We start from the raw sequence: 16,223 nt of genomic DNA, 5'->3' as shown, positions 1-16,223 counted from the left end.
GGAGTTGCTCGCTTAAGTTAAATTTTTCTTTTTAATTCGGCTTTTTTTTCTCATAACTGAATCGGGAGTGGAACTATAATTAATTTTTTCCCAGGCACCACCAACCCTAGGAGCGGCTCTGGTGACAGAAACTGACTTCCATATTTTCTAGATTATCAGTCAGCTTGCGCATTGAAGTTCGATGAAAGGATTATTTACATTTCCGAATAAGCAAAACAGGAAAAGGGTAAACATTGCAAAAGAATCGGTAGATATTTTGGAATCATGTCGAAAAAAAATAAGCCTGTTTTGGGGAGGGGACAATACTACTCCATATCCATAGGGATAGTAAAAAAAAAATTTTAATTTGAGTCAAGCAAAATATTTTGAAATTTATGAGTAATTTTCAACGTTGAAGAAAATTACTCAGCACCGAAAGAACGAGGTAAAAAAATACACACAAAATGTAAAAAGATAATACTTGCTCATTATTTGTTGCCGACGACACATAAACAACGTTCGACACATCTACCATTTTTTGCAAATAGGCTACTAGTCTTTTCTGTTTTTTTTTTTTTCGTTTTTTTACTTAAAAACCTTACTATTTCTTAACATGGCAATGTTCTACTCCATTATTTATTTATAATACATTTTTTCTTGACAGAAAAAAATTAGTAGAATCTGTTCTGTGAATAGTCAAATCAAGTTGTAACTTAGCTCTTCCAAAAATATTTTGAAATTTTTGAGTAATTTCTAAAGCTGAAAAAATTACTCAGCAACGGAAAAACGAGGTAAAGAAACACAAAATGTAAAAAAATTCTTGATGATTTTTTGATTGCTGAAGATACAAGACCGTCGTTTGTTTGTTATTTCTTTTGCTCCTACTTCTCTTTTCCGTTTTAGGGGATTCAAAAACCCTACAATTTCTTAAAATGACAGTATTTCTAATCTATCATCTTTCCTTCTTCTTCTCCTTATTGAGATCAATATAGAGGCAATTCGTCATTCTCTCAACACCAAAATCAAATTCCGGGCCCCGCAGTGGGTTACTACACCTAAGTTCGATCTCTGGGGTCTATATTACCAAGAAAAGGTCAAACGCCACTACATGACTTAATAATCTACCATCTATTTCTAACACTTCTTTTTTCTATACGGATAAGAATTTAATCGATACAATTTTGTGGATGGTCAAATCAAATTTTATTTTAAGTCTATCAAACAGTTCGTGGTAACGAACTGTAGTAAGGAGTGACCCGACTCAATAGTAACCAAAACTCTAAAAAACGGAATTTTGATACCAATAGCTACATCAAAAAAATCGCATTTTAATGCTGATTTTAAATGCTTCGAAGTTTTTACCATTATTATTCAGCTTTTTTCAGTTTTGCGATTGAAGAATGTATGATAACTTAAGAAAATCTTATTCAATGTGATTGGCCTATACTATCTAGAATATTTAAGTAAGATCTTATGACTGATGGCTGAGTGAATTGCACTAAGAATTACCCTCTCTGACAAAACATTAGATAATTAGACATCTCGAGAAGAAAATAATCTCTTAATTGACAGAAATAAATATATTGGTATCAGATATTTAAGTAAGGTTTTATAAGGGATGGCTCGCTAAATTACCCTCTCTGACAAAACATTAGTTGATGGGACATTTCCAGCAGAAACAACTATCTTAGTTGTTTTAAACAAATATATCTGTATCAAATATTTAAAAAACATTTTATAATACATGGCTCACTGAATCACCCCAAGGCATTTCCAATAGAATAAAGGCTCTTAATTGACTGAAACACATATATGGATATCAGATATCTAATTTTGGGTCAGCTCATCATGCTAATGGTCTGAACAAAACAGGACAATTTTCAAAATAATTCGACGATTTTGCAGAATTAATAAAGTAAAAAATACTCAAAACTAACCTAGGAGCTAAAGAATAAAAATAAAGGAAGATTAAACATTTATTGAAAGGAAGCTATTTAATATCACAAAAATGAAACATTAAGAGTTATTATAACAAAATAGGCTTACATGTTTCTAATTACAACTTTGAGCTGGTTTCGGCATAAGAAGGTAATTCTGAATCCGTTTCTAGTTATATTAAATAAGGTAGCAATCTAAATAGGTTCAGAAGTAGGCTAATGGGATCTCTATGGGTTAATAATGTGGGTTAGTTATGGCATTTTTTACTCGATTCATCAAGGATTAGGAAGTTTTCAGAGAAGTCATCTGAATTTATCCTGTTATATTTGAAACACAGGGTAATCAATCACAGTTATCGGAGAACAGAGCTGGCTATAAATAAAACGAAAAAAAAAACAAATAAAAAGAATTCTGGAAAAGATCTAAACAATGTTCATATAGAAGTTTATTATATTTACCTTATATGTTAAAAAATAGCGACATCAATTAGATTTAATGGTAATTAAGTTTAATTGAAAGTTTTAATTAAAAAAATTTCACTCACGATATCTGTATGAGATTCTGCTGTTCACCCACTTCTTGTACTTAATAAGACTTATCCCAAATGAAGTAAAGAGCTAGACTAAAATATAAAAAACACCTGGTCAGTATAAGGATGGAGCTGCCCCACTTGACCCCTTGTTTCTTACGCTGAAATTTGACTTTTTCTCCTAATGCTTAAGGGCGAGTGCTCAAAAACAAGGACAATTTGAGCGTGAGAGAAAAGCTGAAATTAAAAGAAAATTAATGAGCATTTTTTAAGAAATAAGTTATGATTTTAGTTATTTTAAAAGGCAATTGGTATGCAACAAACTTGAAATAACCCATTAAATACTGTTCTTGCATCTATAAATACTTTAAGTAAAACTCTGTAGAATATCAGTGCAAAAAGTGGGGAGCTAGGGGTGAGAATGGCCACCCTTGCATGCAGAATAATTTCTATTCATTTAAAATTTTAATGTCGTTTTTTACTTTTATTTGAAAAACACTTGTTCTATTGGCTTAATTTGTGACAATTTTCAGTGTTAAGATTACTCTGAATATGAGAAGACCACATACCTCTCTAACCCCATTTTTACGCTAAAGTTAAACTTTTGCAAAACAATACCCGTACAAGGAAAGAGCTAATTAGTGTAGTTGCTCTCTAGTACTTTTCAAGCTATGAATACCAGCCTATGACGACCAATTCGCCTCTAGTAGCTTTCATAAAAAGTTTGAAAATCTTGGGAGGATTTTATGGAGACCTTAGGCACCCCCTACCCCCTAAGAAAATTAGTTGACCAAAACCTAATGCTTAAGGGCGAGTGCTCAAAAACAAGGACAATTTGAGCGTGAGAGAAAAGCTGAAATTAAAAAAAAATTAATGAGCATTTTTAAGAAATAAGTTATGATTTTAGTTATTTTAAAAGGCAATTGGTATGCAACAAACTTGAAATAACCCATTAAATACTGTTCTTGCATCTATAAATACTTTGAGTAAAACTCTGTAGAATATCAGTGCAAAAAGTGGGGAGCTAGGGGTGAGAATGGCCACCCTTGCATGCAGAATAATTTCTGTTCATTTAAAATTTTAATGTCGTTTTTTACTTTTATTTGAAAAACACTTGTTCTATTGGCTTAATTTGTGACAATTTTCAGTGTTATGATTACTCTGAATATGAGAAGACCACATACCTCTCTAACCCCATTTTTACGCTAAAGTTAAACTTTTGCAAAACAATACCCGTACAAGGAAAGAGCTAATTTAGTGTAGTTGCTCTCTAGTACTTTTCAAGCTATGAATACCAGCCTATGACGACCAATTCGCCTCTAGTAGCTTTCATAAAAAGTTTGAAAATCTTGGGAGGATTTTATGGAGACCTTAGGCACCCCCTACCCCCTAAGAAAATTAGTTGACCAAAACCTAATGCTTAAGGGCGAGTGCTCAAAAACAAGGACAATTTGAGCGTGAGAGAAAAGCTGAAATTAAAAGAAAATTAATGAGCATTTTTTAAGAAATAAGTTATGATTTTAGTTATTTTAAAAGGCAATTGGTATGCAACAAACTTGAAATAACCCATTAAATACTGTTCTTGCATCTATAAATACTTTAAGTAAAACTCTGTAGAATATCAGTGCAAAAAGTGGGGAGCTAGGGGTGAGAATGGCCACCCTTGCATGCAGAATAATTTCTGTTCATTTAAAATTTTAATGTCGTTTTTTACTTTTATTTGAAAAACACTTGTTCTATTGGCTTAATTTGTGACAATTTTCAGTGTTAAGATTACTCTGAATATGAGAAGACCACATACCTCTCTAACCCCATTTTTACGCTAAAGTTAAACATTTGCAAAACAATACCCGTACAAGGAAAGAGCTAATTTAGTGTAGTTGCTCTCTAGTACTTTTTAAGCTATGAATACCAGCCTATGACGACCAATTCACCTCTAGTAGCTTTCATAAAAAGTTTGAAAACCTTGGGATGATTTTATGGAGACCTTAGGCACCCCCTACCCCCTAAGAAAATTAGTTGACCAAAACCCCAAAAGATAGTAGACGACTCTACAATGCTCTATGTCTATTAGTTTTATTAGAATAACGGTCTATAATAACTGTTCAGTTTGTCGACTGCATGTATGGCTTGAAAAAAGAAAGAATAACACAAGTCAATATGGTTTGTATGGCCGAAACGCTGAGTAAATGCCCCTGTTTTAAAGCTGAGGGACTATACAATGTCTTGTTTCCTGAATTGTTGCTCGATATTATTTCACCCTGTCAAGACCGAATTGCTACTGGATATACTGGAATTCGAATCATTTCTGTGCTGTAATCTCTTTCAATTATCATCTTTTATTATTATATTATTTTATTATAATCTTTTATTACTTAATGGGACATCAGATTTCTTTAAATTTCTATTTGAGAAAGCCTGCTTTTAATAATCCATAACTACAGGCTCAATTCAATCAGTCCCCCCCCAAAAAAAACATACGTAGGCTTGAATCCAGCGGGGAGTGAAGGAGAATGCACACTTTGACACCCCCACCGGTTTGTTTTGCTTGCATAAAAGTAATAAAAATACACACAAGCAGACTTTTGTTGTGTTTTGTAAGGCTTTTTGTAGGCTCCCTGAGCAAAAAACCCCTCTCCTAAATGAAAATTTTAGAAACGGCCTTGTGTATTTTGTAACCATCCCTTTTTGAAAAAATGAGAAACTCCAGATTGAAAGGTTTCCATACATGTTGGATCTCGGTCTATAGGGGGAGGGAAAAGGGGCGGGGATCTTATCTTTCTCCGAGGAACTCCTCTTGAACACTTCGAATGTGATAACCCTAAGACTTAATCCTAGTATTTCAGATCCCTCCCCCTCCTGGGAAATATTCTAAGGGTGCACTTATGGAGAGATGATTTTCATTTTCAAAGCACTGTTATATGGACATTGAGTGTGAATGAAAAAACAGGGGTTGAATGAGGGTGTGGTAGCCTTCCCCATGCTTAAGAAAGCCATCGGTAAAACAGTTTACATTAAAAAACTGTAAATAAAGTCAATAAAATGACTGTCAATAATGACTATAAAAACTTGTCAGTAAAAACCAAAAAATCAAAAAAAAAAAATTGATTACAATACCTACAAAAAGAAAATTTATCAGATATATTTATTTTAAATATGTGAGTTTCAAAGCTGCTCATCAAAAGCTCTAGGCTGCAGAATAGCTATTAGATTATGAAAATTTACATATTAAGAAAAGAGATTTAACACCTCCCTCCAAGGAGTACAGTCTTGATAAAAATTATAAAATTTTCCATGTATGAGAACCCCAAAGCCATTATCTACCAACGGACTAAATATTTTTTTGCAGAGAATGATGGTCATGTAGCAGTGTTTGTTATTGATGGTTGATTGTAAATACGTTGTCACGCTGGCTATGTACGAAATTCAATAAAAAAAAATAAAGGAAAACAAAAAATAATAAGAAAATCAAGAAAATGAAAAAAAGGCTGATTTTCAGCCAGTGAGAATATTCACAGGCTGAAAATTCCCCTTTCTTGGTTTCCTAGTTGTTTTCCTTTCTTTTTTTTTTTTTTCGCTTTTTTGTTGGTTGTATAACATCAATAAGAAATGAAGCAATTTATCCATGAATCTAACAACTATGGAATATCGTATAGATTTATACAATCGATTAGTGTTTTAGCCGATTCGTTTTGTGGCAAAGGAGGATTACATAAGGCCTCAAAACAGTGTTGGTGGTCCCTTAAAATTTTAACCTTTTCATGAGACATGTATCGGAAAAAAGTGAGTGACGACTCAGATACTTACAAATTTAACACCTGACCTACCTGCGTAAGGAAGAAGTTTATGAAGGGTCATAGGTTGAAAGGGTGATCTGGGAGTGAAGCTCTCCAGATTGTGGAGACGGCAGTTAATTTGAAAAATATGCTTTGTACCAAAAAGAAACCATGCTACATAATCTCCTTTTATCGAAGCTTTGCTTTGCAAAGATTAAATTTTATTGTAAAGGGTAATTTTTTAGGCGGCAGCAACCCTCCTCATATTTAGGGTAACTCTAGGTATTGTAATAAAATTAACCATGCATTAAGTAAATAACTGAGCTGTTCCAATAAAAGTGAAGAACAACATTAAATCTTTATATAAATAAAAGCTTTGCTCCCTCACTTCCCCCTCATTATGCTAAAGTTTAACTACTGCTTAACTGAAACAATTTTAGAGTGCAAAAAATGCAAGTCTAGTCACCACCCTAGCACACCAAGACAGAGGTTGTAAGACAGCTTTGGAAACAACCTCCTTCAACTTTTAAAGTAGGCAGATGACCGAATATTCTACTGAGAACTGATCCGTCAACGTATAAATAAGATAGCTCCAACACAACCCACGAGGACGTCCGGGACATAAGCAAGTATAGCAAGTGAGTTTTGAGTGCAGGTTTCTCTTACACCTGCATGTTTTTTTTTGTGGTTAAATCAGACGTGGTTAAATCAGACCTTGAATCAATTGGGGGCTTAGAAAGCTGGGTTATGCATGGACAACTTAATGGCCCCACTTACAAAGCAGCTGGAAGCAGACCGCACTACATGGCCCAAACAGGTCTCGAAGATCCTTGATGCCTGGCAAGTTGGAAACGCCTGATTCCCGCCCCACGTAAAAGTATGTAAGTTTCTTTTACACCTATTGCCTTTCAGATCAATTAAACTTAAAGCTTTTTTGTTTAAAGCAAATACAGATAGATAAATTCTTCCGTTCCCGAGACATTGTGGAAAATCAGCTATATATCACGTTGGGCTTCAATTAGATTACTTGTCTATTCTTGGTTCTTGAAGCATTGGTAAAAAAAAAATTCAAGCTTCAGCGTAAAGAATGGGATATTTTAATACCGAGATGATTTATATTCGTTTTGAGTTTTGATGTTGCTGTTTTCTTTTATCTGGAAGACCTGTCTTTCTTATTGAATTACAATCAGGGCTTAATGTGTTTCCTATCATCAAAAAGAGAGTGTGGAATAGTTAGAAAAATCTGGAAAATATTAATTATTTTTCTTTGGGCGGAGGAAAGGAAGATGAATTATAACTTCGTGTTTGGGGGAAGTGACAAAATGACGTCGGAAGGGCTGTTAAAGCAAAGTGGATCAGGGCTTCTTACGGGGGATGAAAGAGTGTTGAAAACATGAAATACACATGTAGGGCAAATTTTCTCATTACACTTGAGGGCCCTTCGGACCAATCTCAGAAATGGAAAGAAGAGCATGCAAGTAACATTTTGCAAAATTGCTGTTGCAAACAAAATTCCACTTGTCCTTACATTTGGCACTCATTAGAGCCCCCAACCCCCCTAAAGAGGACCCTGCACATGTAGCTAAGATGAAGGCCCGGAAAAATATATAATTTCGACAAAATATGTCTTGGCAAACGATAGAGCTGCTAACTATTCAACTTCACAGAGAAAAAAGATTATAGGCTAGTTATAATCCTTTTGTTTAGTACAAATTTATGATTTGCAGTACAAGTTTTGGTTTTTAACAATGATTTTAAGGTTTGACTATAATTATTTTAGTAATTAAATTTCGTAATTAAAACTTCACTGTAATTAAATTAAGTTTTATATTGTATTAATACGATATTATAATATTGTATAAAAAAAACATTGTATTATTTAAAATTACATTATTATTTTTATTAGAAATGAAACTATATTATTTCAACGACAAATTCAAATTTAACTATTTTAAATAAATAAGATTATATAATTAACTAAGGTGTTAAATTAATCATATTATTACTATTGAATTACAAGATATATTTTAACTATAATTAAAGATTTTAACTATGATTTTAACTATTAATTATGGATGACCCAATTTCAAGAAAAGTTCGATAAAAATATTATTTGTGCGTTGATAATAATAATAAGTTGTTAATGTATGGTTAATATCCGTCGTTTCATTTTATATAGAGTAGTTGAACTTCAATGGAAATGAAATGACACTGGAATGTTCGGCTAGGATAAATAAAAGGGCGACACACACTATTTCGTAACTTTTCAGGAAAGCCAAGAATAGAAAATGTTTGTTCGCTGTGGTCGCTCTGAAGGGTGAGGCTAGCGGCGATAAATAGACCATATTCTAAACCAATTTTTATGCTCTTTTCACTGGTACAAATTAAATTAAATATTCCAAACAAATTCAAAATTATTCCATTTCATAGCGTATGTCTCGTTTGTCATAAGGTAATCCTTGTCTGTCATTTTGAATTGCGACAAGACATGATTAAAAAAGATGCATATGCCACTTAGGAGCGTATGCATCTTTTCGTCTTCGGAACGTCACGAGATAGAACAATTCTGCCTCTACCATTCTATTCCTTATGTTGAGTTTACCCACAACATATACATAACTCCTTTTCGACCAAAATGGCACGTGTGTCACCCTTGAAATTATCACAGCCGAGCATAGTTATTAAACTGCAACATAGTCATTAAAATCTGAATCTAGGGAGCCTTTTTCTCTACTAATTCTGCCATGGGGATTTCTACAATTTCTTCCCCTTCGTTTTCATTATGATTACTGCGTAAACGCCGGTTATGGATGCTCAATGGACTGGTATATCGACTCTCTGGAGCCAAAGTTGTTAAAGTCCTTCTTGATGAGTTGTTTCTACTCCAACCACTAATTGTAATCTGGTTGATTTGGAGTCTTGCTGACCCTGTAATGAAATTGAGATTAATAGTTGCCCATGTTCCTGATAACTTGGATAAATTTGCAGTGTCTACGTTGCAGTTGAGTTAAATGGGATAATTCTACTGTATTATTTACTTATTATTCATGATTCTGTGTATACGTGGCATCTCAGTAGCGACGACAGAGTAAAGCGATGCCTCTCCTACGTCATTTACATCGTTATTTGTTTCTTTTTCTTATTGGCCACGTCGTGTGGAAGGCGTGGTATAAAGTCATGTCTTGATGTGCCATATATTAAACAAATGAAACTGTGTACCCTTCTTCTAAGGGTAACCACTAAGGATAAACTTCCCAATTTAGCTCGAGAATGCCATTCGTTTCGCACCTTCTAAAGACTAAAAGTGCTTACGTGCCTGATTATGCTGTTCAAAATACATACCCAGATAGCATATTTCCTCTCTTTTTGAGTTTAGATAAATTTGCCAAGGTTGGCATAAGTAGTGTTTAGTTTTGATGTAAAGGCCTACGCACATAAGTTTTTAGAACATGCTCATTAATGTTGTGCATGTACGATAATATTTAAATATCCCATTAGTAACTATTTTCAAAAATTTTGTGTTAAAAAAATTAAGTTCGATCTAGTGAAACATTCAGAAAAGAAAATTGACAGTTTTCTTGTAAATATTATAACAAATCAAAGAATGTTGATCTTTTTTACTAGATTAAGATTTCATACAAAAGCATCAATAAGGCTTCACATTCTTGTTACTGACTTATGATTTGATATAGCATTAATGGGTAATAAAAGCACGGCTTATTGGAATAAATTTTTAACATACGGTTGAGCAGTAATATGATTGGTTTATAGAGACATATTATAAAAGTAAATCAATGAAAATAAAGCACTCAATTCTAAGCAGGAATATTGATCAGTGATATTCAATTTAAGAATGAATCTAGGGAAAGAGTGGAGGCCCAAATCTATCCGTCTGAGCAAAGGCTGTCAAGTGTAAAGGCTGACCATTTCAACTTAAAAATCTTTATTTTTATTCATTTCTATATGTAATAATCATTTATTATTTATTACATTATTTTCATTATTTGTTATTATTATATTGTTGTATTTATTATTATTATTATTATTATTATTATTATTATTATTATTATTATTATTATTATTATTATTATTATTATTATTATTATTATTATTATTATTATTATTATCGTATTATTATTTATTACTTTATTATTATTATGTTATTATTTTTATTATTTATTACATTATTCATTATATAAATTCACTAGCTGTTGGGGTGGCGCTTCCCCCCCCCCAAGCCCCAATGCGCGCGTAAGTCGTTACGCGCCATATTAGTTACGCGCCATTGCAGTTGTATCCCTGTATCCCACCTGTGAATATATATAGGGCCGTCCTAGCCGATTCAGTTGGTGCGCTGGATTTGGGATCCTTTGTCTGAAAGGACGTGGGTTCGAATCCCAGTGTATCCAATTGTTCAGTTTGGGACGGGAGTCAGTGGCGTGACTCTCTAAGCTTAGCCAGAGTCGACCCAGCTTTAAATGGGTACCTGGAGAAATCTGGGGAAGGTAAACAGGATGGGTGTGCGAAAGCACAGGATGGTTGGCCCCCAACCCCCCATTGCACTTCCTGGCTGAAGTAGTAGAACTACTTCGCCGGTAGGAACTGTAAAGTCTAATGCCGTATCCTTTACCTTTATATATATATATATATATATATATATATATATATATATATATATATATATATATATATATATATATATATATATATATATATATATATATATATATGTTTTTAACTACGTAAAACTTGCGAATATACAACATTCTTCGCTGTCCCATTGTCTGTGCATATAAATAGATTGTCAGGTTTACCGACTCTTGAACATGCAACATATAATTGTATTCAGATCTATACCTCATGATTCTAATGATTGCCCTTGAACTTTGTTGATGGTGATTGCTAATCGAACATTCTCTGTGTCCCCGTTGCCATTTATATATCCCTCCAGTGCCCCCCAGCGTGCCTGTTGTAGTTGTGTCTTTGTGTCCCGGTCGTCATTTATATTCCCTGTGTTCCGGTCGTCATTTATATTCCCTGTGTCCCGGTGTCCCGGTCGTCATTAGTGTCCCGGTGTCCCGGTCTGTAATTTCTCTTTGAGTGTCCCGGTCGTCATTTGTGTCCCGGTTGTCCATGGTAAAAACAGTCCGTATTCAGATTTATACCTCATTATTCTAATGATTGCCCTTGAGCTTTGTTGATGGTGATTGCTAATCGAACATTCCCTGTGTCCCGGTCTTCATTTATATATCCCCCTGTGCCCCCCGGCGTCCCTGTTTTAGTTGTGTCCCTGTGTCCCGGTCGTCATTTATATTCCCTGTGTCCCGGTCGTTATTTGTGTCCCGGTGTCCCAGTCTGTAATTTCTCTTTGAGTGTCCCGGTCGTCATTTATATTCCCTGTGTCCCGGTGTCCCGGTCGTCATTTGTGTCTCGGTGTCCCGGTCTGTAATTTCGTCAGTCGACAAACATGACGTGAGTCGACAAACAACTTCATGACGGCATAATGCTCAATCCTTATAATGACGTCAGTCGACAAACATGCATGACGTCAGTCAACACACAAGCAACTTATTTTTATATATATAGATTATTTCGTATAAACATCTTTATTAAAAATCTTTATTTTAATATTTAATATTATCCGTTCAGCATTTAGCTTCAGAAACATTAAAAGCTTCAAGCTGTGTCAAATTGTTTCACTGTTTGTCAAAGCACCTTGAAGTTTTTTTTTAAGCTTATGCAAGGTGCGTTTGAAAAATTTTTAAAGTATAAATCCGGTAAGCACAAAGTAGGACCAGGTTAGCTTGGGAAAATTTTTGTAGGCTAAGCAGGCTAGTTTACTTTAATCTGGAAGGCTTAGCCCCTTTACCTTCCCCTTTGTTTTAAAGTACCTCAAAAGGCCAGTGTAAGGCATTTTAAAGTAAAAATTAGCAAATACTAGATGACGCTAATGATATTTTTAAATTACCATCTCAAGTCCCCACTCTCTTAAGTTTCCCGTACGCTTAGGTCTTTATAGCCCGATCAGATGCATTGAGAAACGTTCAAAAACTGATCAGTTTTTCCCATAGCGCTGATCGGTTTCAGGGCTAGGAACTTTTTCTAGTTTCCCTATGGGACCGGTCGTTTATCGTGAGTCGTTGAGCAAAAATGATCAAGTATTTTTAAGAGTGGAAAGCATGTCTACTGTTAAAAGTTCGAGATTTTGTGGTCTTATCCAGAACCATCAGTTTTTTATACAGCACAGGCAATGCTTTGTATAAAACTAACACGAAACTGGGTTGATACCTGGCAACAACTGGGTCGATATGATCACCCCTGGGAAAAAAAAAAAACAACAAACAAACAAATAAACACGCATCCGTGATCTGCCTTCTGGGAAAAAAATATAAATTTCCACATTTTTGTAGATAGGGGCTTGAAACTTCTACAGTAGGCTTCTCTGATACGCTGAATCTAATGGTGTGATTTTCGTTAAGATTCTATGACTTTTAGGGGGTGTTTCCCCCTATTTTCTAAAATTACGCAAATTTTCTCTAGCTCTTAACTTTTGATGGGTAAGACTAAACTTGATGAAACTTATATATTTAAAATCATCATTAAAATACAATTCTTTTGATGTAGGTATTGGTACCAAAACTCCATTTTTTAGAGTTTTGGTTACTATTGAGACGGGTCGCTCCTTACTACAGTTCGTTACCACGAACTGTTTGATACATATGGCTTAGAGACTTGGAGCCTCCAAGTGCATGTTACCTGCGCTTTTTAGGGAAAGAATTGCACTTAATCTTTGAGTGCCTTTCCCTTCGTACTAATCAGTTTTTCTCATCGGTTTTCACATTCGTCTGAACGTTCCATTAGCCCGAGAAAAATAAAGATTTCAAGCTATTTCCGTTTATATAGTCATTATTCAGATCAGTCTAAGTTAAAAAGTCTTGAAACAATAGGAACTGTTAAAATGGCTTAAATTTTTTCACATAAGATCAACAAACATTTACTAATATTAGCTTGCCAAAGTCAAAAACCTTGAAGAGAAGAATAGAAAAACATGTCTAGCGTTTTGATTCATATTAGAAAAACAAAGTAATATAATTTTTCATTAGAGTACAACATATTGTTGATTCAGCTGGTTGTAAATAAAGTCTCAAAAGAGGACCGTAGCCAGAGTTTTAAATCAGAATGCTACCTTTAAAATTCCGTTGGATCTAGGAAAAATTTACAATGTAGAATTTCCTTTTTAAACTTTTGCTGAAAATTGCTTAAGGGGTCATTCAAGGATGTATCCATTATTTTTTTCGGGTGGGGATGGTGGGTGTGTTCAAAAGAATTATTTTAAAGGGACGGGAGGGGGTTGAAAGACTTTAAAAAAGACATCAAAAATTGGTTTATATTCATTTTTGTCACGTTTTTCCAATTCAGAAAAACATTTCGGGAGGGGGGTTAAACCCCTTAACCCTCCTGGATACAGCCTTGGGGTAATCGATAGCCTCGAGAGCCAGAGGAAACAAGTTCAAAGAGTGAGGATAGGAGCGTACATGTGAATTTTCTCCATGTGTGTGGGTTTACGTAATAAAATCTAACAAATTGGCAAATTTATATAAAATTATTTATATTACAAATGATGTAATATAAGAATATAATTTGTAACTTTCAAAATGGGATTTATGCCCAAAATGTGGCTATCATAGGCCCAGATGGGCTGAATTCACACTAAATTCCTAAAATTTTGTCAAGTTCCAGTCTTAGCAGTATACTCGGAGTAAAGTCAGCAGCAACTTCAGAAATTTCACAAATTTTCACTATGCGTGCTGTTGCCAAGAATCTCTGAAGCCGATAGCCTCGACAGTCAGAGTAAACAAGTCCAAAGTTTGAGGACAGGAGCGTACATGTGAATTTTCTCCATGTGCGTCGGTTTACGTAATAAAATGTAACAAATAGGCAAATTTATATAAAATTATTTATATTACAAATGATGTACTATAAGAACATAATTTGACATTTTCAAAATGGGATTTACGTCCAAAAAGTGTTAATCATAGGCCCAGATGAGCCGAATTCCTACTAAATTTCTAAAATTTTGTCAAGTTCTAGTCTTCGCAGTATACACGGGGTAAAGTCAGCAGCAACTTCAGAAATTTCACAAATGTTCACTATGTGTGCTGTTGTCAGGAATCTCTAAATCAGATTTTCAGCAATTTCTCTTTTGAATTAGCAGCCTATAGGCGCTCACCACTATAGGCTAGTATAGAAAAACCAAATGTATTTAATATTTAGTGATTTGAATAGAAATAACGATAAATACTTCTGAATTACACTATATGTAATATAATAGAATTTTCTATACACTTGTCTATATTTGAGTGAAGGAAAGAAAATCTTTTTGTTTGACTAAAAAGGCGGATGGGGGCAAAAACATGAAAAAAGTGCACATATAGCCAAGAAGTTTTCAAATTTTCATGCCATTGAGGGGACCGTCCTTGCCATAGAATAGGGACTGTCCTTTGAGCAAATGTTATATTCTGGAATTTTCATCCTCTCCTTCTTGAGCGTAGGTCTGGTTGGATAGTTCTTTGAATTTAAAATAAGGCGTAAAAAAGGATGTTTAAGTACAAACACAGTGACTACATACCAGGATAGATAGGAAAGATAAGATAAATAGATAAGGATAGATAGGAAAAGAAGGCAGATAGGAAAAAAACATAAAAGAAAAAAGCGCACTTGCATGCTCAAAAGTCTGGCATTTTCAACTTCTACAGTTAGCTATTCCGGAGAAAATGTTTAGAAAGTCTCTTAAGAGCCTTAGTTTGAACATAATTTCTTTTGATTTAGTTCAACATCCTTCGAACTTGCTGAAAAATCAAAACTTGACGCCCTTAGCCTTTCCTGAGACGTTGCAGATACAATCATTTGACAGTTTGGATGCATATAGTGTCTCTTGGTTTAAATCATTATTCTCGTCAATATTCAGTGAAAATGTATTCTTAATACCACTAGCCGTTCCTTATATACTGCAGATACCACATTTTGAAAACCTGAAGGAACAGTTTTTTAATTTAGTTTAATATCCCCTTACAATTCCTAAAAGTCTCAACCTCATACCCTTGACGTTCCCGCGATATTGCAGACACACGATTTTTACAAACTGAATGGAAATATCATCTTTTTTATTTTAGTAAATTATCTCTGTCAATATTCAATGAAAATTTTATTTTTATACCCTTAGCCGTTCCTGACGTACTGCATATACATTCTATTGGCATCCGAGATGTATCTTGTGCCTTGTCATCTACCTCATTATCCCTTGAAACTCTCCCTGAAAGTTTCAATATAACACCGTTAGCAGCTCATGAGCTATTGCAGATATGCCCTTTCGAAAAACCCGGACACGAGTAGCATCGCTTAAGTGGAATATCCTCTCAATATTCCAAGAAAGTTTCAACTTGATACCCTCAGCCACTTCTGTGAAATTGCAGATAAACTGTTTTGGAAATTTCTTTCGAAACATCTTCCTCACAGCTACCTGAAAGTTTCATTTTAATAACCTTAGCCGTCCCTGAGATATTACAAATACACTTTTTTGAAAAACTGGATGCACATAGTGAATTAATATTTCGCGAAATATTCCCAAAAAGTTTCAACTTAATATTTTTTGCCGTTCCTTAGATATTTTAGATATTTGCTTTGGAAAATCAAGACGCGAATATTAACATTCGATTTAGTTCAAAATCTTCCTGATATATCCTGAAAGTTCTGAATTAATACCCTCAGAAATTTCTGTGACTTTGAAAATAAACCATTTTGAAAACTTTCTTTTGATTTGGTTCGACATCTCCATCCACATCACCTGAAATTGTCAAGTTAATACCCATAACTGTTCTTGAAATATTGCAGTTCCGCATTTTGACAATAAGGGTTTATATAGTGCCTTTTGACCTAATTTTACACCCGCTCAGTCTCCCCTGGAAGTTTTAACTTAGTATGCTTAGTAGTTAGTAGTGGGG

The 16,223-nt window shown here is 34.2% G+C and overlaps 1 protein-coding gene across 1 annotated transcript in view; it reads right to left on the bottom strand.

Moving 5' to 3' along the window:
* Nucleotides 1-1,942: 1,942 nt before the first annotated feature.
* Nucleotides 1,943-16,223, bottom strand: part of LOC136036433 (tachykinin-like peptides receptor 99D) — a 189,419-nt gene continuing 175,138 nt past the window's right edge. Inside the window, exon 7 of the mRNA XM_065718668.1 lies at nucleotides 1,943-9,150. Coding sequence (XP_065574740.1) covers nucleotides 8,936-9,150 — 215 coding nt within the window. The 3' untranslated portion in view covers nucleotides 1,943-8,935. The remainder of the gene's footprint in view (nucleotides 9,151-16,223) is intronic.

Source organism: Artemia franciscana, chromosome 15, assembly GCF_032884065.1.
Source record: "Artemia franciscana chromosome 15, ASM3288406v1, whole genome shotgun sequence".
Classification (NCBI taxonomy): Eukaryota; Metazoa; Arthropoda; class Branchiopoda; order Anostraca; family Artemiidae; genus Artemia; species Artemia franciscana.
The sequence above is the reverse complement of the archived record's forward strand: the minus strand, read 5'-3'. Positions and strand labels throughout refer to the sequence as shown.